Below are 23,359 nucleotides of genomic sequence, written 5' to 3'. Positions count from 1 at the left end.
TTCCATGTGGGCAACAGTCGACATCAATATGATGTTTAACTCTAATGTAACATCACAATCATCTGTCGTTAAATGTATTTTGATGTTTCAAGTGAGCAACACTCAACAACAACATGACATTTAATTCTGATGTAACATTCCATTCTAATGCTGTGATAGGTATTCTGATGTTTCAAGTGAGCAATTCATGACATCAATATGATGTTGAATTCTAATGTTACATGACATTTTTCTGTCATTAGATGTAGTCTGATGTATCAAGCGAACAACAGTTGACATCAATATAACATTTGATTTTGATGTAACATTAGAACAGTTTGTTTTTGGATGTTTTAGGATGTTAAATTCAACATCACATTGAAGTTTGATTTCAATGTTACATGTAAATCTTATGTATTACTGTGTACTTGGATGTTTCATTGAAGTCTGAGTACATTAGCAGAACAACAATATACATTAAATGTTAAGGTTTTATAGATGTATGCTAATGTTTTCTACGTTACAATTTCTATTCGGGTTGGCAGAGGAAGCTCTCAATGAATAACTGAGGAAGTAGTTATAGAAAACTAGCTGAAAAGCAGGTTTTAGCCAAGCGAGGACGTTACGACAAGAAAAAGATGAACAATGATTTTTCTAATGTTTTCCAATAAATTAAAGGAATCTAGAAAATAGTAAACTACCATTGACAACAATACAAATACAATTTGTTTAATGGGGTCAATTGAACCGATGTTAAAACATGCAATAATATTTGTTGTTATGTAAACAGATTTCGCCTTTGAAAAATCAAAGAATTCATATTTCTCGGTAACATTTTTCTTCAGCATTTACAGATTCTAATGGCCACATGAATTGTAAACGATTTATGGTATGAATCATACGACCTGAGGTCTGACTTGTGATATTTGGCAGTTATTTGAAAAGATTGATGATAGATCTTATCAACAGCTGCCAAGCAACACATACCAGACAGACATCAGAGTGTTTAACTCTTATCATAAAATGTGCATATCATTCTGGCGGCTGTTAGTGCTCGTAAATGCTGGATATAAATGTTAGCGGGAAATATAACTTCTATGAATTTTCAAAAGCGAAAACTGCTTACAAATAACAACAAATATTATTGTATTTGTATTGCAACAAGGATTTATTTGACGCCATTCAATTAATTTTATTTGTATTGTAAGAACAATGAAAAAACATTAAGATATATGGTTTTCTTTTGAAAATTGCCCTAAAAATGTCTCATAAAAACACAATACATTCTATTGTTTTTCGCGAAAAAGTGTATGAAAATTTTCTCAAAATTTTATGGTTAAGATACATAACGACCACCATTTTTTATTGTAAAAGTGCCATTTACCATTCGCCGGATGGTATAGAACAATAGGGGTGATGGTGAGTGTGCTGTTTTAATTACAATACGTTTAATGGTGAATATTTTTCGAAAAAATGGTGTTGTAACAATAAAATTTATCGTATTTTTATGATATTTTTTATCAGGGATATCAATCTTATCATAGAATTTTACCAAATAACAAGCTTGGTTAAATGTCTAAATCACTGAATCCAAAGATTCCAAAAATAAAATTCGTTTACAATTTTTTTTTCAGACACAGATTCCTGCATTTTTTGCCTAGATATTCCTACAGAAATTCTTCCAGGAATTTGTTAAGAAAGCTTTCCTGAGATTTTCTACGGAATTCCTCATGGGATGACTTCCAGGATTATTTATGGGATTTCTTCTGGAATTCCTCCAGGTTTCCCTCGAAAAAATCCTCCAGGGATTCACCCATGAATTTCTTCTGTGTTCTTCTCAGGGATTATTCAAAAAAATCCTCCAAGGATTCTTCCTGGAACTTTTTGAGAATTCCTTCAGAAGTTCCTCTTGGAATTCTTTCAGGATCTCCTCCAGGAATTAATCCAGTACTTCCTCCAGAAAATGTATAGGAATTCACTTAGGAATTCCCCTTGGTATTGCGTCCAAGATTTCTTCTGGGGTTTCTTCAGGAATTCCTTCAGGTACTGCTACAGGGATTTCTCAAGGAGTTCCTCCACGAACTTCTCTTAGGATTCCTTCAGGATTTCTTCAGGAATTCTTCCTGTGATTCCTCCAAGATTTTTTTCAGATATTCACCCGAAAATTTCTTCTGTGATTCTTTCATGAACATCTTCAGGGAAATTCCGCCAAGGATTCTCCCAGGAACTCAAGAGTTCCTCTTGCAGTTGCTTCCAGTATTCCGCCTGGGGTTTCTTCAGGAATTCCTGCAGGGATTCCTTCAGGAACTGCAAGAGAGGTTCCTCAAGAAGTTCCTCCACGAACTCTTCTTAGGATTCCTTCAGGAAATCTCCAAGAATTCCATGTGCGATTTCTTCAGAAATTCTTCCTGGGATTCCCTCAGGAATTTCTACAGGGATTCCTCCACGAATCATTCCATAGGGATTCCACTGGAAATTGCTGTAGGAATTCTTCTAAACATCCCTCCAGGGATTCCTACAGGAATGCCTCTCAAGATTCCTTTAGGAATTCTTCTAGAAATTTCTCCAAGAGTTTCTCCAGAGCAGGGATGAGAAATGTACTGGAAAAAACGGTTACCGGCTGTACATTTGACATTTTTCCACACGAATATCATAGGCCCAGCCAAACTCAAACTGTTCGAAAAATAAATGTCATAACATTTTTTTTTTCCTGCAGCCTTCTTCCTCCAAACGGTTTCCAAGCGCGAGAGCGCCAGTACTCGAGCACAACGACGACAAAAATTTCTGTCTCTCCCGTTTCGCATTTTTCTGCGTTTCAAACCGCTTCTAGACAAACTTCTTTACATGCATCACAAAGCTAGGAGTGTGCTCTACCTATTTATGCAAATAGATTTAAATTATTTATTAAAACAAGTGAGTTAATAGCAGTTGAAAATATTTGACATTTTTCGCAATCACCCGCCTCAGAATGACTGCTCATAAATATTTTCGTGGGGAAGCGAAAACCATCAAGCGTCTGCTTGACTGCCGTCGGCGCGGCGTCTGATGGTATTGGTGCTGCCGTTGTTTTGTTTTTATTTTACTGGCGGTATCGATGAACGGAAAAGAGAAAAAAGTATTTTTGCCATCCCTGCTCCAGAGAATCCTTCGGGAATTCCTGCAGGCCTCCAGAGATTCCTTCGAGAATTTCGCCAGGACTTCATTCGGGAATTCCTTCTGTGATTCTTTTCTGGAAAAACTTATTTTAAAAATTCCTGCAAAGATTCCCCTGGAACTCTTCTTAGGATTCCGTCAGGAATTCCTCTTGAAATTGCTTCCGGGATTACTTCCGGAATTTCTTCAGGAATTCCTCTAGGGATTTCTTCAGGAACTGCTACAGGGATTCCTCCACGAACTCATCTATTAAGGATTCCTTCTCAAAGAACTCCATCTGCGTTTTTTTTCGGGAATTATTCCTGGTATTCCCCTACGATTTTTTTTTCGGAGATTCCTCCAAAAATTTCATCAGGAATTCATCCAGAATTTTTTCCCGGAAATCCTCTGGGAATTCCTGCAGGGATTTCTCTAAAAGTTCCCCCAAGAATTCCTCCAGATATTCCTCTAGGAATTCCTTTCGATATTTCTCCAGGAGCTCCTCTGGTGTTTCCCTTAGGAACTCCTACAGACATTCCTCCGAGAATTCCTACAGAAATTCTTCGAGGGATTCCTCCAAGACTTTTTCCAGAGACGCCTACAGGAGTTCCTCCGAAGATTTCTCCAGGAATTACTTAAGGGGTACCTCCAAGAATTCCACCAGGCAGTCCTAGGCATTCTTCCAGGAATTTATCCAGGAGTTCTTCCACGGATACCTCCTTGGATTATTGCAGAGATTTCTACAGGAATTCTTTCAGATATTCCTCCTGCTATTCCTTCATATATTCCTCCAGGAATTGCTTCCTCCAGAAATAATCCCTGGAATTTCTTCAGGGATATCTCCAAGAATTTCACCAGGAATTTTTCTGGGAATTCCTTCACAAATTCTGTCAGCAATTCATCCAGGAATTTCCTCAAGAAATCCTTCACGGATTCCTTCAGAAATTCGGTCAGGATTTTCTCTAGGAATACCTTCTGGAATTTTTCCAAGGATCCCCCCAGGAAATCTTCCAGAATTTTCTCCAATAATTGCTGCAGGGATTCTTCCAGGAATTCCGCTAAGAATTCCTCCAGGGTTTTCTCCACGAATATTTCCAGGGATTCTTTCAGTAATTCCTTCGAGGATTTTTCCAGGAATTGCTCCAGAAATTCCTCTAGAAATTCCTCCAATTCCTCCCATCAGAGATACAGTACTCTAAAGAATCCTCCAGAAATTCATCCAGTAATTGTTTCAAGAATCCCTCTAGAGATTCCTCCAGGCATTCCTTCAGAGATTCATCCAGCAATTGGGTTGTTTAGTGAATAAAATATTGACATTTTCTTCAGCCTAATCGAAAGAGCTTATTTTTCTGAGTATAAGGTGATTTTATTGCATTCCAATTCCTTTGTTTTGATGGTTAAATAAACAAAACAGTTTTAATTTCCGTGGATAGAATAAGGCATTTTATGAGACGTTTCAAATCAGCTGTTTTTTGAATGTTTACCAGCTTTGAAGTCCAACCGGTGGGCCCATTTATTTACATTTTCGTTAGCATAACATGTGATACGGGCCCATCCAATAAACGGGGTTCATTTATCTGCAAAAATGCGTCAATCCGCCCACTATAATTAATATCCGTAGACCGTGGGGATGTTTTTTTCATCTACTAGTGACATCATACAGCTCGGGGGATTCATACATGCCGCATTAGAAACCGAAACATCTCTGCCAGCAAAAATCTGATTAGCGCTCACCACATGTTATGCTAAAGTAAAGTATACTTTTCGCGAAAACAAAAATATCAAATGTAAACACTAACAATGAGCGGCCCACTGGTAGAACGTCTCGTAAAATAGCTTATGACAGTTCAATCGATAAAGTGACAGTTCGCCCCGAACAAAAAAATCTTCCCATATAAACTTTAAATGCATTTTAAAAATAGTTCCCGGGCACCAAAAATGATGAAATTTTGGATTTCGACTAATTTTTGGACGGAGATCCCGATTATGCAATAATTTGCATACCCCTAAAGAACCCAATTCCCACTGGAATACCTCCAGGCATTCCTTCAGAATTTCATCCAGGAATTTCTCCAGGAACTTCTCCATGGATTTATCCGGGAGTTGATCCAGGAATTGCTCCTGAACAACCCTCAGACATTTTTTCATCAACTTCTCCAGGAATTTCTCTGAGAAATCCTCTAGGAATTTCTTCAGAAATTCTTCGAGGAAATTTTTCGGGAATACCTTCAGGAATTTTTCAGGGATTTCTCCAGGACCGTTTACAGAGATTCCTTCAGGAATTGCTTCAAAGTTCCTCCTCCTCCTCCTCCAGGGACATTTTTTTTCCAGGGATTTCTCTAGGAAATCCTTCGAAGATTCCTTCTGGAAATCCTCTAGAAATTTCTCCAGGAAATTCCTTCAAGGATTCTTCCACGGAATCCTCTAGGACTTTCTGCAGAATTTGTTCCAGGAAACGCTCCAGCTATATCTTCAGGATTTTTTAGGGATTCCTCCAGGCATTCGTCCAGGATTTCTTCAAATGATTCCTCCAGGAATTGCTTCAGGGATGTCTCCACTTTTTTTTCTCCAGAAATAAAGAAATATAAATAGAAATCTCCAAAAATTCCTCTACAGATTCCTTCAGACATTCATCCAGTAATTCTTTCAAAAACTTGCCTAGAGAATCATCCAGGAAAGCCTCCAGCAATTCCCACAGAAGTACCTCTAGGAATTTCTGCAGGCATCCTCCAGGATTTTTCCACTAATTTCTCTAGGAACTCCTCCAGGAGTTACCTCAGGAATTTCTTAAAGAATTCCACCAGGAATTTTACTGAAATTGTTCCTGGACATCTTTCAGAAATTATTTCAGCAATTTCTCCAAGAATTTCTCCAGGAAATCCTCTAGAGATTTCCTCAGAGATTTTTCCAGGGATTCCTCCAAGCATTCCTCCATGAATTCCTCCAGATATTCCTCCAGAGATTTCTCCACAAATTTCTCCCGGGATTTTACCAGAGATTCCTCCAGGAAATCCTTTGGAAATTCCTTCAGGAAATCCTCCAGACATTCCTCCAAGGATTCTTCCAGGAAATTCTCCTGGAACTACTCAAGTGAGTTTTCCAGAAATTTCTCCAGGAATTCCTCCCAGAATATTCCTCTGAAGATTTCTCTAGGAATTCTTCCAAGGATTGCTCCACGACTTTATCCAGGAAATTCTCCAGGAATTCCTGCTGGGTATCATCCAAGAATTGCTCCAGGAATTCTTCCAGGGATTACACCAGAAATTCATTCAGAAGTTCCTCCAGGCATTCCTTCAGGATTCTCTCTAGAGATTTTTCCAGGAACTGCTTCAGGGATTCCTCCAGTAATTTCTCTAAGAATTCCTCTAAAGGTTTCTTCAAAATTTTCTCTGAGATTTCCTCTAGGAATATCTCAAGAGATTTCTTTTGAAATTTTTCTGGCAATTTCTTCCTGATTTTTTTTTAGAAATTTCTATAAGCATTCCTCTCAGAATTCCTCTGGAGATTTCTGCAGGAATTCTTCCAGGGATTCCTGCTGGGTCTCATCCAAGAATTAATCCAGAAATTTCTGCAGGTATACTTTTAGAAATTCCTCCGGGAATTCTTCCAGAGATTGCTCCAGGAATACATGAAGTGATTTCTTCAGACATTCCTCTCAGTTTCTTTTCAAAAATTCATTTAGGAGTTACTTCAGAAATTTCAAAAATCGTTCAATCATTTGTATTAGGCATGTACCCAAGAATGTTTCCAGGATTACCTGACCTGACCTGACTAGCATTTAAAGATAATTTAAAAAAGATGCATACAGGAACCAGGAAATTATCCAGTGATTCTTTCAGGACTCTCTCCAGCAGTTTCTTCAGAAGTGCTTTCAGATATTTCTCCAGGGAATTCACCCAGGAAAAACTTTTTCGGAATTCTTCCAGGGATTTCTCCCGGAATTTCTCTAGGAAATGCACCAATAATTTTTCTAGGAATTCCTTCTTCAATTCCTCCAGACATTTCTTTTTATCAATCATATAAATTCCAGGATGTTTTCAAAAATCCTATTCTCCGAAAATACCTGCAGCAAAATTCTTCAAGAATTTCTCTAGGCATTTCTTTCAGGAATTCTCACAGGAATAACTCGAGGGTTTCCTTCAGTGATAGTTTCAAGGCTTTTATGAGAGTACTTTCAAGAATTCTTCCAAGGATCCTCCCGGGAGAACGTTAATTGACATTTCTATAGGATTATGCTCTAAGATGAGTAAAAAAATCATTAGGGAGATTTCGACAAGGATGTACTCGGAACAATTCAACTAAAGATTTAATCTTAGAGGAATAGAGGTCCAGGGCATTCCAAGATTGCCAATAAGCATATACAATGTACATATGTATATGTACAAACTGGATGAATAATTACTGAAAGAACACCAGTTAGTCATGGAAGACATTATGTAGACATTTTGAAAAAAAAATATCTTTGGACGGGGTTTCATTATGTTCTATTGAAAAACCTTGTTTAAGGTAATCATAAAGAAAAGAGTTGGTAATTTCAAAAAGAGTTCAGCTATAATTTCTTACGAATGTTTTGTAGATATCACCAAAAAAATCTTAGGTCCAGAAAAAACAATGCCCGAGTAATCCTAAAATTCTAAATCTTCCAGAAAATGTCCACCACTAACAGCACCACGTTGTGTAGAACAGGCGAACTTTTTTCAACGTGTAGAGCTTGCTGACGTTTGTTCACCTCTCTCTTTCAAGCTTGCAGGCGGGATAGGATTTGTTTTCATCGGGAAACCTTTCCTGATGACAACAAATCCTATTCCGCCTGCATGTTTGAAAGAGAAAGGTGAATAAACGTCAGCAAGCTCTATTGTACAAAATACAACAGCGTAAGTGCTGAAAGGTTAAATACAAGGGGTTTCCAACAAGTTTTTTAGTGACTGACAAGTAATCAATGATTACTTTCGATTTCTCTGAGTAATCAGGTAATCACAAGTAATCATTAGTAATCCGAAGTAATCAATGGTAATCAGATGTAATCAATGGTAATCAGATGTAATCAATGGTAATCAAATGTAATCAACTAGGTAATCAACGGTACCACCAAACAAAGTAATCTTGAGTAATCATATGATAGTCATAGGTAATCTGAGTAATCAGTAGTAATCTTGAGTAATCAATAGTAATCTTGGTAATCAATAAGTAATCACAAGTAATCAAGGTTATCACAAGTAATCATGGTAATCAGAAGTAATCTTAGTAATCTGTAGTAATCTTGAGTAATCAATGAGTAATCAGAGTAACTTTTTCAGTAGTGACAGGTAATCAATTTAGTTGGAGACCCCTTGGTTAAATACTGCTTTTAAAGTGTAATATTTTTATATTCAATTTCATCGTGTTGCGTTTAGTTATAAAAGCTAGTAGGTACAAATTTGCCAAGGGTGCTTGCCTCCCCCCTGACCAAAAAGTTGGCTACGCCCTTGGCTGAGATGGTCGTTATCTGTTTTGGTTCAATAGTTACAGATTTTTTCTAAAAAAATCATAGTTTTTGATGACGGGTTGGGGCAAACATAAAAAATATCTTTTCCCTGCATTCAAAAGAAGAAATGTTGTTATAAAACATATCAAAATAATTTAGAGGGGTGTTATTTTTGTCACTCAAGTAGAAAATACTTAAAATGTGCCTATTTTTTCAATATATTTTGAATGGAATGACGTAGAAACATTCTCCGCACACGAAAACTTTAAGACTTAATGTTCTGCGTACCACCCATAAGGATTGAGAAAGGTAATAATAAAACATTTTAGTAGTTCTGTGTACAAAGCGAAGAGTTTATTTTGAAGCATTTGATTACGTTCAATAAGAGCGGGAATTTTTGATCACATTGCTTAAATAACACAAAACTTACAAACAACTCTTATAAAATATTAGAGAGGAAATAAAATAAAATGCACTTTTCAGCAGGAAATCTTACAATTCAAACCTCTTACTTAACTTAGTGTAGGTGTTTGTAAAAGAAGAGAGTTTAAACTTAAATTAGTATATAAATAAATCCAAATATGCATAAAACTATTCGAGGAATTTCTTTCTTTTGAACACAACGTTCTTGACCTTAAACGAAATACTTCCTAAACGACCAGAACTATTAACGATGGCGATTTCGATATATGGATGCAAAACTTAAAAATAGCAGTACTTTTTCTCGCGAATCTGAATGAATGTAAAAAATAATAGAAAAGGACAGTAAAAAAGGAGTGTCATGAGAACCTATCCACCGCACATGTCCTACCATCAACGCGAGTCCCCCTATATGAATGTATCTACTGCGATAACAGTGCGCGTAGCCTACTATGAGCTCAACCCGTGTACAAAATTACAACTCTTTCAAAAAATAGATCGCACAAAACGGTTTTTCTGGCTACTTTTTTCTCTCAGTGCGCGGTATTTAGTAGTGTGCCAAGCAAAGTTAAAACAACTAAGCAACCTTTGCCTGATTTCAAATAAACTACTGCAGTTAGCTCTCGGACTCTAGGAGGAAAGCGCGTGTCTACAACAATGAACCCTAATAAACTGTGTTGTTTGTTCGTATCCTTAGCACCAGCGTGAGTGAAGAAAAATCTGCATACATATTTGTTTTAGTGATAGGTAAGTGTAGGTAGGTACGTACAAGAAAAGGAATCCGATCCGCTTTCTTTGGTCTTCCAAGTCCTCCAGGCCCGTGCAGTGGGGCCTTACTTCTTCTTCGGGGCCGACGAGGCCTGGGCCTGATTGGTCGACTGGAACACCGACGAAGCGGACATCAGATTCTCGATGTACTGGCCGAGGACCTGGTTCTCGGACCGCAGCTTCAGATTCTCCTCCTTGACGCTGTCCACCCGCTGGGACAGATCGTCCAGGGTGTTCTGCAGCTCCAGCACCTGGGTTATCAGCCGGGCCCGTTCCTCCTGCTCGTCGGCATCGGGACCCTCGCTTTCAAGGAAGTGCCGCGGGCTGGAGTTCCCGTTCGTGTACGAGCTGGCAATCGAGTCCAGCGAGCGACCGTTCTGCATGTACTTGGAACTGTCGTCATCGTTGATGATCACTGGAAAAAGGCAAAAAAATCTTATCCTTTTTTTTTCCCAATTTTCATCGGCCTACTGTGACTCACCTTCCAGATCGTCATCCGCCAAGGGGATGTCCTCCGAGGACTTGAGTGACATTGCCGAAGAATCCATCGCACCCAACAGATGTCCGGATACGCTTACGTTGGAAACGGATAAAAATCTGCTTCCGATCACGGGAAAATCGAACTTTTTCCACCAGGTGAGTGCGGGAGAATGTAGTTGCGTTTTCTGTTTTTCGCCAGTCGATGCAAGAATTTGACAACTTGCGCACCAGCTTTTGTCGCATTGCTGCCTCCTCCGTACAACATCGCAGTACGCAACAATGTGCATGTTGCACGCGAGGCGATGATTTTGCATCGAATTTTTTTGCAGGGTTGCTAGAAATTTGGAAATGAGCCTCTGTACGAATTTGCCCTGTCCTGCTCACTCCCACAGAAAATTTGAAAACACCGCGCACAGTAAAAGTCACATTTGACTTTTACTGTGCGAACTGTTTTCAAATTTTCTGTGGGAGTGAGCAGTACGCCAGATTCGTGCAGAGGCTCATAGCAGTTTACGCAACAAGGTGCAGAATGAAGATTTTTACAGCATGAGTCGTACATTTATCCAACGAGGCTTGCCGAGTTGGATAATTGGCTTCTTAGGGAGCGTCCATAAATTACGTCACGCAAAAATTGCCCATTTTCAACCCCCCCTCCCCCCTATGTCACACTTTTTGTATAAGAGCTCTGAAATTTTTGTATGGATTGTCACACTTTACTGAACCCCCCCTCCCCCCTAAAAGCGTGACGTAATTTATGGACGTTCCCTTAGCGTTGTTGAGATAATTCCATATTCAAAATCTGCATGCAAAACTGAGCCGAAATCCAAATTTTCATGAATTTTGGTGCCTGGAAACCTATTAAAAAATCAATTTGAAGTTTGTATGGTAGCGATTTGTCGAATCACCCCTCGTCGCATTTTGTACTGGGCGGAGCTGTCAAGCAGTTGGCCAGCTGTCAAAAGGTGATTTCGAAAAATCTCTTCGAACGCGATTTTAGGTACCAAAATGAAGTTCTAAAAATCTGAAAAAAATCATGGTGGTTCAGAAAAAGGCGCTCTTTTGTATAAAGTCAAAAAATCAATACATTTTTCTTAATTTAAAAACCCAATTACGACGAGTGCTGTAAAAATTGAGTTCTGCGCCAAGCAAAGGGCAAGAAACTGTGCAAACGAGAGTTACTCTGAGAAATTCTGAGTAACTCTTTTCATCAATGAGGGAAGATTCAAAAATTACGTCCATCGTTTTTCGGGATTTCTAGACCCCCCTCCCCCTCTGTCACGCAATTTCCCTAAACCCAATACACGTACTGTCACAATTTTCAAGACCCCCCCCCTCCCCCAAATGTTGGACGTAATTTTTTAACGTTCCCTGATCGACGAAATTTGTTGAAAAACACCCCTAAAACTGCAAGAAAAGCGAGATATCGGGCAATATTGTTTTGATTTTGCGATAGACCAGGCAACACTAAAGTAAAAACGGGAGCAATCTAGAGAAATTCTGAGCAACTCTGTGAAGGAAAATGCACTCTACAGCACAGTGTCTTGCCCCAAGGCACCAAGTTGCGTACAACGTTTTTTCCAACTTCATAAATTACCACTTGAGGATAGTTTTTAACAAAACTTTTTCATCAGACTGCACACTGATGTTCATAACCATGATTAAGGAAGTCTGATCATAGCAGGTTATAGCATGGTTTTCAATGGTACTGTTACATTAGAATCCTATGTTTTTCTATTGTATTTTTTATCCGGGTTCAGCTTTCGGCAAGGCTTCCGGATTCCAGCAAGAAGATTTTACCAAGAATTATAAAGTGATTATAAATAACAAATTATAGTGGCTAAGAAGTGTACTATTTTTTAATAAAGTGTATTAGGAATGACTATTTTCTGTTTGTTTGATTTGAATGCATTTAAAATTTCCAGCTAACAAACACCATTTCAAAAATGGGTATTTTTTCACCCATTTTACGGCGCCGTCGCTTTTTCAAAATGGTTAAATATTTACCCATCATTTGACATAAACTGTGTCTACCAGGCCCCTGGCATGAATGAAATTTATCGTAGCCAACATCTAACTGCCTTATACTCATATTCGTGCAAATTGAAACGAGCGTGTAATCAACAAACGCAGGTTTTGTTTGGTGTTGTGAGCCACACACGAAATCACATTCACAATGCGTGTTTGTTGGGTTGCTTAATTCAACTAATCGCATGCTCCTATTACCGTACATTAATATTAAAGCGAGTTTGAAGTGTTTTGTGATCATAAGAGGTGGAAAATATGATTCCAAAAACTGATCAACAAACCACAACAAACGTTAAACAAAAAATTGTTGATGTTTTCGCATTTGACAGTGGGCGCTATTTACTAGCGCCCAGGACATCCTGTCTACCATGATTCCAATGCATTGATATAGGCCGTGTCAAGGGCCTGGTGTCTACCCATTAATGGGTAAACAGTCTTTACCCATTAAATGGGGAGAGGCACTTCTAGCGAAAATGGGAGTTTTTTCATCCATTAATGGGTTTTCACGAACGACCGTGTACAGTAGACGTTCGATAACTGCAACATGTTTACGTTTCAGTTAACGAATGAAATTCGATAACTGCAACAACTGACAGACGTCAAAGAACTGTCAGTTGCTGCAGAATGCAGTCAATGTGCATACGGAAAACATCGCAATGCAGCAAAAGTGCATGCGAAAAACATCGCATCGCTATTGACATTTCAGTTTGACGGATAGCGGTGCGATAATTGCAAAATTGTTGCACTTAGCGGACTTGTAGTTAAAAAGCATTGCAGTTAAACCGTTTGCACCGAGCGAACGTCTACTGTATCCAGCAATTTACGTGCGCTCATGGCGGACGATAATGGGTAGAACTTGGGTAGTACCCACTGGTGGGTAATTATTAAGTTTGACGTTTGGCTTGTGTCGTTTGGCAGTTGATGTCATCGCAGATTTTGTTTTTTTTTTATCGCCACTCAACAGCAGAAAAATTTGTTTTTGTTTATCAATTCGCTCAGAAGGAAGAAAATATCAATTGGATGTAAAGATGGTTCGCGGGTGTTGTATCGGTAACTGTGATTCCAAGTATTCGGACGGCAAATTTTCGTTTCATCAGATACCTACTGGTACCACAAATTTACAGATACAGAGGCGTAAATTGTGGATTAGCGCAATCAGTCGCACCGATATCGATTACCGACACGCCAAAGTGTGCAGTAAACATTTTGAAACAGGTAGATAAATGCAATTGTATAAGTACTATTATTTTTACAATATCGTGATTGGTTTAGGCAAACCTGCGGCATATAATGAAACGGATAAGGTAAACTGGATCCCCACGTTGTTTTTGGACGAAAATCAGCAGATTACTGAGTATGATGATGTGGACGTGCAAGCTACCGGGACAGCGAACACCACGGGACAATATTTGATGAAAGTTTTTTTTTTCTTAATTTCTTATTTTATAAACTTACAAACTCGTACCTGTTAAAAAGTAGGACTAAGAATACTTAATTTTGTTATAGAGGCTGGACATATCGAATCAGATTCCGGATGCAGCGGACCTGACGAACAGAGTCTTGGGCAGACTCCTCTGGAAGAACTCATCAATACGATCCCCGAGACGATCCCATCAGAATGGACTGGAAGCAGAGGTTTGCAAAACGATGCAGTTCTTGAAGAAGACGATGACGAATTACTAGAAGAGTGGGTGGAGTATAATGCAAGCTTCAATTGTATAACAGAAGAATTTCTGGTTTACAACGACGATAGCGCAGAAAACGATATAGTTTATGAAGAGGATGTCTTGGAAAAGCGGTCGGCATTTACTATGGATTTCGACGGTAGAGATTTCGATGAGCCGGAAATCCTGGAAGAATGGTTGGAAAATGAGGTTGATATTGAATCTACGAATGAGGAACATCTCGAAGAGAGCTTGAAAACTTGCCCGGAGCTTGATGATTGCCAAAATTGCTACCTGGCGCACTTGGAAATCGATCAGCTACTCGAACAAAATATAAATGAAAGCATGGATGAGCAGATTCAGTGTGACGAGTTTGAATCAACTGAGAAACACGCTGAGGAGATGTGCGAACAGCAGCTCGCGAAAAAAGGTGCTGAGATTGAGCGGCTGAAACGAGCTTTGGAGAAAAGCAGGCGAAGGCAAATAATGGTTTTTGATCTAAAAGCTTTTGAGGGTAATGACTCGAAGACTCGTCATTTCACTGATCTTCCAAACTTTATTAGCCTTAAGATTTTGTACGATTTTGTTCATGCAGGGATTCTAGTTTCATCACGAGTGTTAAGCAAAGAACAAGTTTTTGTCCTGGTTCGGGTTCATTCACAAATATCATAACGCCAAAATTGGCCTGTTTTGACACCCACCGACCCCTTCGTAACACTGTTTGTATGGGAAGAAAAATTATTTGTTCGGGCTGTAACACCATGGAGGACACCCACCCACCCTCTCCAGCGTTATGACATTTGTGAACAAGCCCTTCTCATTCGTCTTAGATTGAATTTATGTTTCAAAACTATCGGTTATCTTTTCAATGTTTCTACGGCTACTGCATGTAAATATTTTTATTCGGGGTTGTACTCGTTATACAAACAGTTGCAAGGGCTAATAAAATGGCCCGAAAAAGAGCTTCTGGGTTACTACACTCCCTTGAAGTTCAAAAAAGTCTTTTCTAGGAGTATAACCTCAATTATCGACTGTTTTGAAATTTTTACAGAGAAGCCTAGTACTAAAGATGCCACGTTGAAAATGTATTCGAATTACAAAAGTCACTACACAACCAAAATGCTGATAAGCATAACTCCATTCGGAACTATTTCGTACATTTCAAAACCATACACTGGTCGAACATCTGACAAACAAATAACGGAAGCTAGTGGTTATCTAGATAAAATTCAGAGTGATGATCTGATTCTCGCTGATCGTGGATTTTCCATTCAAAAATTTGTTCAGGATAAAAATACTACGCTAAGGGTCCCAGATTCTTCAAACAGGAAGCGGCAACTTAGCTCAGTTGCAGTTGAGAGAACAAGAGCTTTGGCCTCAGTTCGAAATGAGGTGGAGCGTTCCATAGGAGCATTGAGAGGAAAGTATACATTACTTAAGGGCCCGGTCAGTATTAATATGATGAATCATGAGCATAACGGCGTAAATGTTTTGTATATGGCTGTAACAGTCTGCTGTGCTCTAGTTAACCTGTGTCCTTCTATCATTAAGTGATTTATAAACGAAAAAATCAATGAATAAAAACTCACGATTGTTTTAACTTAGACATTTTGTATTTCTATAAATTTTGACAGGTTTCAACTAACAGTGGTGAAATATTCTACTTAGAGTAGAGGACCATGGTGGCATGGTGTTCTATTGTACACTCTTTTTCACATCCTATCATTAGTGCCATCATTTACGTCATCTGCATTAGCTACACTTGGTATCGTAAAAAAATTTGTTAATATTTCTGGAATAAGTACCTGTTCGAAAAATTTAGATGCTTTTAACGAGTTGATTTTCCAGAAAACTTCATTTTTTGTTACTTTTATAAACAAAGTAAACTTAGGGGCCCAGACTACAAAAAGGGCAAATGAAGCTTTAGATAAATGAATTTGCATTTGTACTTGGAAGTAATATTCGTGCTTATGGTTCATTTTGAGGTTCCCATCATTATCGCGAAGTATGTACGGATTTTGTCTTGTAATTAAGGATCTGATTCCATCCTCCCTCTGGAAGTGCTCAAATTTGTATGGACATTTTGCTTCTATTACTACCGTTCCACAACAACTACAATCAAATACACAATCAGGCGACGCAGCAAAGTATGGATAATTAGTATTGATTATCAATCCACTTTTTCTTGTACGGAAATCTTTATGTTTTTGAAGCTTAAACAGATCTTCAGCAGCTGCAATAGCTTTATGCTCATTCCTTTTTCCGTACAATGTCGCAGGAAACTCTTGACTTGCACTTTCTCCGCAAATGTAGTTGATCAATGTCATTGACGGAGAATCTATTCTAGTCTTTACCAAGGGGAATGACATATCTTTTTCTAACCGGAATATCCGCATTTATCCGTTTCTAACCGTTGCTAACCGTGTCTAACCGCTGCTCACTTAGCAGCTCGCTTAGCAACGGTTAGCGACGGTTAGAAACGGATAAATGCGGATATTCCGGTTAGAAAAGGATATGTCATTCCCCTTGGTCTTTACCACTTTACCAAAGCAGGAGGCGGTTACGCGACCGTATCTTAGTTTGAACCATAATGGCTCAGAGGATTGACCCCGAGTCAGCTCTTCAACTAGCATGCAGTCCTCATTCGTGAAGCTCCAGTCAATTTCTTTACCATGGTCAATGATTTCAACCAGCGGACGTCCAACCAAATCGGCATCAAACATTTTTTTAAAGCTCAGGATATTTTCAGCATAAAAACGTGCATCATCTTCCTCAGCATTCAGCTCCGAAGGTTTGAAGAAGGCTTTGCTTGCTGCAACGTCTTGGCCAGCTCTTGAGAGTTCCAGTATAAGGGCCTTCAACTCATCGTTGGATTTTTCTAAATTGTATTCCCGAAGTTCACAACTGGTTTGTACTTCTCGACCAAAGTTAACATCTTCCACGGGTTTGTATAAGTTTTCTTGGGCACTGCCAGATGGTTGAGTCCAATAGGCTGGGAGTTCAGTAACGGAAATCTAAAAATAAATACTGTATGTAGACAACTAGAAAACAAAACAACTCTTGTCTAGCAAACCTTTTTATCCAAACAAGTTTCTCTGGCGTAGCACAGAGCGTAAAGTACTGCTGCTACGTGTGAGCAAGTTTCACCTGCACCTGCAGTACAATCACAATGAGCTGAATGTATTTCTCCGGGCTCTTTACTGGTTGATTTAACAGCTTGTATTAAAATCCAACATTCTGCTGGCGGATCATTGAGTCTCATGCTATGTAAAACCTGCAAGAAATATTCGTATTTGAAATGGCCAACACGTTTTTTTTCGATGATTTTACCTTTCCAAACACTGCATAAATATGTTTGTATTTTCGTCCTTTCACCTCTTTAACGAAACCTCGCTCAAAACTTTTACACGCTTCCAGTGATTTGTGGTTTCTTACTGGCTCTCCGGTGCGGAATGATAGCGTATTCAATAAGTAGGTCAAAACCATATCGTAATCTACCGATAATGGAAGCACTTTTGCATCGTAACTGAATGTGTACGGGTCCTTCCCATCGACAACTACAATTTTTTCTTTATATCGTTCTAGATCTTCGTTCGATAAAGTTTGCGTTTTTGTGGACAACATTTTGATGATTGATTGATGATTGATGACCAAAAACTGTTTTGTTTATCAAATCCAGATTGTTTTTCGCTTGCTTTGCAACGCACACGTAAACAGACCGTCATCTGCCAAACGACACAGGTCAAATGTCAAACCATGAATACACCCACCAGTGGGTGTTACTTGCTGGCCGCCATGCGCGCTTTTAAAATGCTGGATACAGTCTCTAGGAAAAATAGGGAAAAATAACACAGCGTCCCGATTCACCTTAAACCGCACACGACGTGTTTGCTCTCACCTCTGCTCACCCCTGCAATTTCTAACCATTTCGAAGCTGCGATGTTTTTGTCATCACCCGCACCGCGCGCACTTTTCTTCTTCCGCTTTCCAGTCGCATCCTCGTCGCGCCCAAGGAGAATACATTTTACTAGTACTAGTACTAGTACAATGTATTCTCCTTGCGTCGCGCCTACGAACAGTGTGTTTTTCTGTCGGGTCTGTGATTGTTTTATTCGTTTTGTTGGATAAAATTTCCATCTTGCTGCAGCGGCTGGTTGTGCTTAAAACTAAATTTTGTGGTGCGATTTTGTGATTATTATCTTTATGATCGATTTCCAAAGGGCTAGATAATCGAATTTTATGCGAAAATTAGAGCGTTTCCTGATTTCAATAACACAATGAATGTTTGAAGCAGTCTTGCTTTCCGCGCGGGGGAGTGTTGCGCTCGTTGCGCTAGTGTTGGTCATGTGCGAAGTGCTTGCTGTGTTTTTGTGGTTACGATCACGAAAGAAAAAAATAATTATTATTTAATCGTCTGGGAACTCACTCGAACTTCGGACGGGGTGCTCTGCTTTGATTTGATGGAAGGAAGAATAAACATTTATCGCGATTGTGGTGAAGCAATGGTCCGAATCGGAATCCAAAAGAAACACAAAAGATAATTGCAACGATTATGAAAGGTGCTGCTGTGCGCTGGGGGCATATTGCAGTAGATTGGGTGAATTTTGTATTTATCATAACCCACTGCTCTGTATACATAAAGTCGGAGCAGGGGTTTTTAAGCGGTTCGCGTTCTATCCACACTCAATGAAGACTTAGTATGTATTTAAACTAATAATGTTCATCAAAATAGGGTAGCGAACCACTTAGGCAGCGACCGATATTTTGGGCACTCTACGCTATAAGTCAGTCAATTCCAAACCAATTGACTTGAAATTTTGTACACGGCTAGATACTACACGTATCTCATCGCGTTCTAAAATTGTGTTAATTGGTTTAAAATTGGCTGAGTTATAGCAGAAAAGTGCCCAAAATAGGACCCCTGCTGAGATGGTTTCACTTCCCTAACTTCTGGAATTTATCCATAACTGTTAAGTATAGATGCCATACTTTATGAAAATGAATAATTCTTATTATGAATAATTTCATAAGATAATCTTATGAAAAGAGCTGAAATAAGAAGTTTTCTGAAAGTATTCGTATTACAAGAGTGGCATTTTTTTGTTCGGTACAACTTGGTTAAATTTTTATTATTGTCAAAAGTGGTCAAATTGGTCAAGTATACTATAGTAAAATCAAAGCTTAAGCGTTTTGAGTGATTTTTTCTAAAAATCTGTCGAATCTTCGGGAAATTCTTCTAGAAACGCTATCTGGGAATTCTTGTTGGGTTTCCTACAGAAACACTTGCGGATTCCTTCATGAAATCCTTTTGGAGATTCCTTAAATACATAGGGAAGCGGAACCAATTCGGCAGGGCTCCTATTTTGGGCACTTTTCTGCAATAACTCAGCCAATTTTGAACCAATTGACACAATTTTTGGAACGCGGTGAGATACGTAGAGCATCTAATCGTGTACACAATTTCAAGTCAATTGGTTTCGAATTGACTGAATTAAAGCGAAAAGTGCCCAAAATACCGGCCACTGCCCAAGTGGATCGCTACCCTAGTTCTATCTGAGTATTATTTCGGGATTGTTAGGGTTGGGGGTAGGGTCTCCAGTTAGCCTAGTGATTAAGGCTATGGGATCGCCAATCCGGAAACGACGGGTTCGATTCCCGTTCCGGTCGGGAAAATTGTCTCGACTCCCTGGGCATAGCGTATCATTGTATTTGCCACACAATGTACAAATTCATGCAATGGCAGGCAAAGAAATCCCTTCAATTAATAACTGTGGAAGTGCTCCACTAAGTTGAAGAGAGGCAGATCAAGTTCCAATGCGAACGTTGAGCCATAAAGGAGAAGAAGAAGTTAGGGGTATTTTGCAGAGTTTCTTACTGGAATTTATTCTTGATTCCTCCGTGATTTTAAAGATTATGCTTGTAGGAATTCAATAGATAGATTCAAGAATAGAGTTCTTGGAGGATTACTAGAACAGAGCCATGGATGAATTGCAGAAATTTTAGAAGAATGTATTAGAAGAATCCCACTTGGCACACCTAGAGAAATTCCTGGATGAATACCAGAAGTTTGCAATCTACCGAAAACCAACGTCCACCGATCGTTGCATAACGTCGGACTCAAACCATTTTGGTGCACAGAAACAAACAGCGTGCCACTCCATGGCCAAAGTGGAAGGATGAAGGATTGGTCTCCCTTTCTATCCCAAATTAACAAATTCGGTTCAACACACTGAAGCGCCATGGATTCCACGTAGTGTACAAAAGCCCAAACACACTGAAGGACTTGCTGTGCAATCTCAAGGATAAGATTCTCACCGAAGAAAAATCGGAAATCTACCAAATCGCTTTCAAAGATAGTCCATCCGTGTATACCGGACAAACTGGCCGCAAATTGAAAGTTCGCCTGCGAGAACATAGGAATGTGTTTTTTTTTTGTTTATATTATCGTGTATTTCAACTTAAATGCTAATTCTACACTTAATGAATGCGGTTGAGAATGGTAGGCTGAATGAATCGAGTGTAGCCGTGCATGTTTTGGCCGAAAATCACACTGTTAATTGGCAACAAGCCAACCTGTTAGAAAAACACCATTCCTCAGTCAATGCCAGGGAATCAATTTTCATAGCTACTGCCGATCCTCCATTGATGAATGAAATCGATTCCCCAATACAATCATCCGTATTCCATATGACGAAGCTGAAAATGTAGTAAATTTTATCTCTTCTCGACGTGTACTGTATACAGTTTGAATATGTGTGTCGTGTGAGCAACCTATAGTAATTAGTCCGGACATTGTCCCGTCGATGGGCTGCATCGTGCCCGAAACCGGTCGTCAAAAAGGTAATTTATTAATCCTTTTTAATCGTTAGTAAAAACAAAACGTGTTGTGTTCGTTCTCTGGTCGCGTCTCTCGTGGGTGTAAATAGTTCTCACGTGTGCACAAAAAAAATTAAAGTCCCAGAAGGATGTCTTCAAAAATTGTTAGCAGGAATTCTTTGAAGGATCCCGGAAAGAACTTATGAACTGCCATAAGAACTTGAAGAATTCCACAAAGAATTTCAAAAGGAAAAGAGATTCCTGGATGAGTCTAGGGAGAAAATTATGTACATATAAGCATTTCCCTACACTGGAAGACGGCTTGCGGTAATGACCAACATAAAAATGTTTTTAAATTAACCATGGCAAAACGTGATCATCGAGTCATAAACGCTTCTTGACTGCGTTTTGTTTCCTCTCATATCAACCGGTTCGATAGCCGAGTGGTAGCGTGCGAGCCAGGTGATCTCAAGGTTCTTGGTTCGAATCCGGTTGCCAACAGAAACTTTTTTTAATTGTAAATCGAGTCCATGGTAAAATTGAATACAATAATCTGTTGAAATGAAACGAAAATCAGTCTGCAAAAATTTAGTGGCGTTGTGTATTTAAATTGACCCTCAGAATAGTAATTTCAACCGCAAGCCGTCTTTCAGTGTAGGAATTTGTGGAGAAAGTCCCGAGCAACTCTTGGAATAGTTTAAGAAGTAACTGCTGGGTGAATTTCAGGAGTACTTAGTGCTAACGTAAGAACAAACACGACAATCACGAAACGCGACGCGAGATAAGACACGACACTTATGGTTCTTACAATCGTCAAAATAATTAAAAAATTACCTTAATGCCGACCGGTTTCGGGCTCGATGCTTGGCTCGATGCAGCCCAGGGGCGTATGAACCAGAATTTTTTCACGTTCAGGGGAAAGGTTTACAGGCAAACCTTTGGGCTCAGTATGGGTAGCAAGCTGTCCTCATTGCTAGCGGACCTCTTCATGAGCGATTCTGAGAACGAAGCTCAAAAGAAGAAGTTGTTTCCCAGGATCTGGTGGCGCTACGTTGTAACGCGGGGCCGGCCGGCGGGAAGGATCACTCTGGTGGTTCTCAACGGGTGCTAGCTGCTCACTCGTCGTCGCAGATGGGATGGCTTGAAGGGGTATGAGCGTGCAGAACGTGCTCGAGGAACGGGCTCCCAATGTCGGTGTTGGGCGTAGCTATCACGGAGGAAGCAGCTCAGGGTTTGGAAATGCCTGGTCGTGGAAATGGCTCTCCACGTGCTTCACCGGGTATCGTCGTACCGGCAGGCAGGTATGGCGACGCTAAACGGTCCTAGCTGATACCAAATGGGTCCTAAAGGGATTTGGGGAGGTTTTAGGGTACACGAATGCCACTTAGGTTTGTTCACCGTTTAGTTTACCTGACTCTTGCGGATATCTAGGCGAGGATAAAATCTTCTCCACTGTATAATTGACTAAACTGTCACTTCTATTCACTTTGTAAAAAAAACGTCTGGATTGCTCCGAGTCTCAAGTGGAAAAGACCGACTTGTTCCAACTTTCCTTATGGCATACCCAATTCCTTACCTCCCCTTCCCATTTCCCAGCCTCCATTCCCCTCTCCGTAGCCCCTCCTTTCAATCCTTCCAATCGTTGTTCCATTATCCAACTGATCCTCCCACTTTGTAGGTGTTCTGTGTGTTACGTGTGTTATGTGTGTTACATTTTAATGTCCTTTTTAAATTCACAGTTGAATTTCGGGAGTAGGCCTAATATTTTAGCTACAGTTACAATTACAATCCATCTTTCATACAATATTGTGTACAATAAACAAGTAAGCCTTACGACAATAATTCATAACGAACAGTATATACATATGTTCTCGCTCTCCACCTAACCACCTACGATTCGCTCAGAAGTGGATCCTAGGGTAAAGTACCCGAAACGGTAACAACGTTGATGATGTTTTTGCTCCGGTTAAGGAACGATACCTGGATCAAACGTTGAGCATGTTAAACTCCCAACACAATACGATAAAATTTACTGCAGAGAAGGAAGTAGAATTGAGACTCCCCTTTCTCGATCTGTTGATCAGTAGAAAAGAAGACAGCACGGTGAAATTCGGGATTTGCGGTAGATCCACCGACAGATACATCACTTCGGATTCCAATCACTTTGGTGCCCAGAAGCAAGCCGCTTTCTACTCTATAGCACACCGGTTGTTCAACGTACCCATGGCGAAGGAAGAGTTTGAAGAAGAGAAAGACCGTATTTTTTCAGCAGCCGAAGTGAATGGGTACGACAGGACTTTTGTGGATAAAATCATCCGAAAACATTTTTCGCTTATGCGAACACAGCACAACAGTATTAGGGCAGCCGGACACCAAAGAAGTAAAAAGAGTCAGTCTGCCATTCTACCCGAAAATAACGAACCCCATAAAAACCACACTTCACCGAAAAGGGTTACACGTTGTTCACAAAAGTGAGAACACTGCGTGACCTGCTTTGCAACCTCAAAGACAAGGTTCCACCTGACGAGCAGTCTGGCATATACCAGATTCCCTGCAAAGACTGTCCGGCGGTTTACATTGGACAAACCCGCCGGAAAGTCAAAGTCCGCAT

General features: G+C 39.7%; 3 protein-coding genes across 3 annotated transcripts in view; 1 reads left to right on the top strand and 2 right to left on the bottom strand.

Moving 5' to 3' along the window:
- Positions 1–8,907: 8,907 nt before the first annotated feature.
- Positions 8,908–10,462, bottom strand: LOC109410423 (short coiled-coil protein homolog). Its single transcript, XM_029869402.2, has 2 exons — positions 10,245–10,462; positions 8,908–10,178 (listed from the first exon to the last, which is right to left on the bottom strand). Exons 1-2 carry the CDS (start codon positions 10,309–10,311, stop codon positions 9,829–9,831), a joined length of 417 nt encoding a protein of 138 aa, XP_029725262.1. The 5' UTR covers positions 10,312–10,462; the 3' UTR covers positions 8,908–9,828.
- Positions 10,463–14,770: 4,308 nt separating this feature from the next.
- Positions 14,771–17,745, bottom strand: LOC134291475 (uncharacterized). Its single transcript, XM_062859239.1, has 4 exons — positions 17,263–17,745; positions 17,006–17,206; positions 16,459–16,946; positions 14,771–16,275 (listed from the first exon to the last, which is right to left on the bottom strand). Exons 1-4 carry the CDS (start codon positions 17,554–17,556, stop codon positions 15,645–15,647), a joined length of 1,614 nt encoding a protein of 537 aa, XP_062715223.1. The 5' UTR covers positions 17,557–17,745; the 3' UTR covers positions 14,771–15,644.
- Positions 17,746–17,993: 248 nt separating this feature from the next.
- Positions 17,994–23,359, top strand: part of LOC109410466 (uncharacterized) — a 31,595-nt gene continuing 26,229 nt past the window's right edge. The window contains exon 1 of the mRNA XM_062861021.1: positions 17,994–18,110. The gene's annotated coding sequence lies outside the window, so the exon portion shown is untranslated. The remainder of the gene's footprint in view (positions 18,111–23,359) is intronic.

The sequence above is a fragment of the Aedes albopictus genome, chromosome 3 (assembly GCF_035046485.1).
Source record: "Aedes albopictus strain Foshan chromosome 3, AalbF5, whole genome shotgun sequence".
In the NCBI taxonomy this organism is placed as follows: Eukaryota; Metazoa; Arthropoda; class Insecta; order Diptera; family Culicidae; genus Aedes; species Aedes albopictus.
Note: the sequence above shows the minus strand (reverse complement) of the source record. Positions and strands in the feature narration are given on the sequence as shown.

Coding starts and splice junctions, on each gene's coding strand:
- LOC109410423 (XM_029869402.2), bottom strand. CDS start 10,311: ATGGATTCTTCGGCAATGTCACTCAAGTCCTCGGAGGACATCCCCTTG. Junction 10,179..10,244: donor GGCGGATGACGATCTGGAAG/GTGAGTCACAGT, acceptor GCCTTTTTCCAG/TGATCATCAACGATGACGAC.
- LOC134291475 (XM_062859239.1), bottom strand. CDS start 17,556: ATGTTGTCCACAAAAACGCAAACTTTATCGAACGAAGATCTAGAACGA. Junction 16,947..17,005: donor AAACTTGTTTGGATAAAAAG/GTTTGCTAGACA, acceptor ATTTATTTTTAG/ATTTCCGTTACTGAACTCCC. Junction 16,276..16,458: donor GGTAAAGTGGTAAAGACCAA/GGGGAATGACAT, acceptor GGTAAAGACTAG/AATAGATTCTCCGTCAATGA.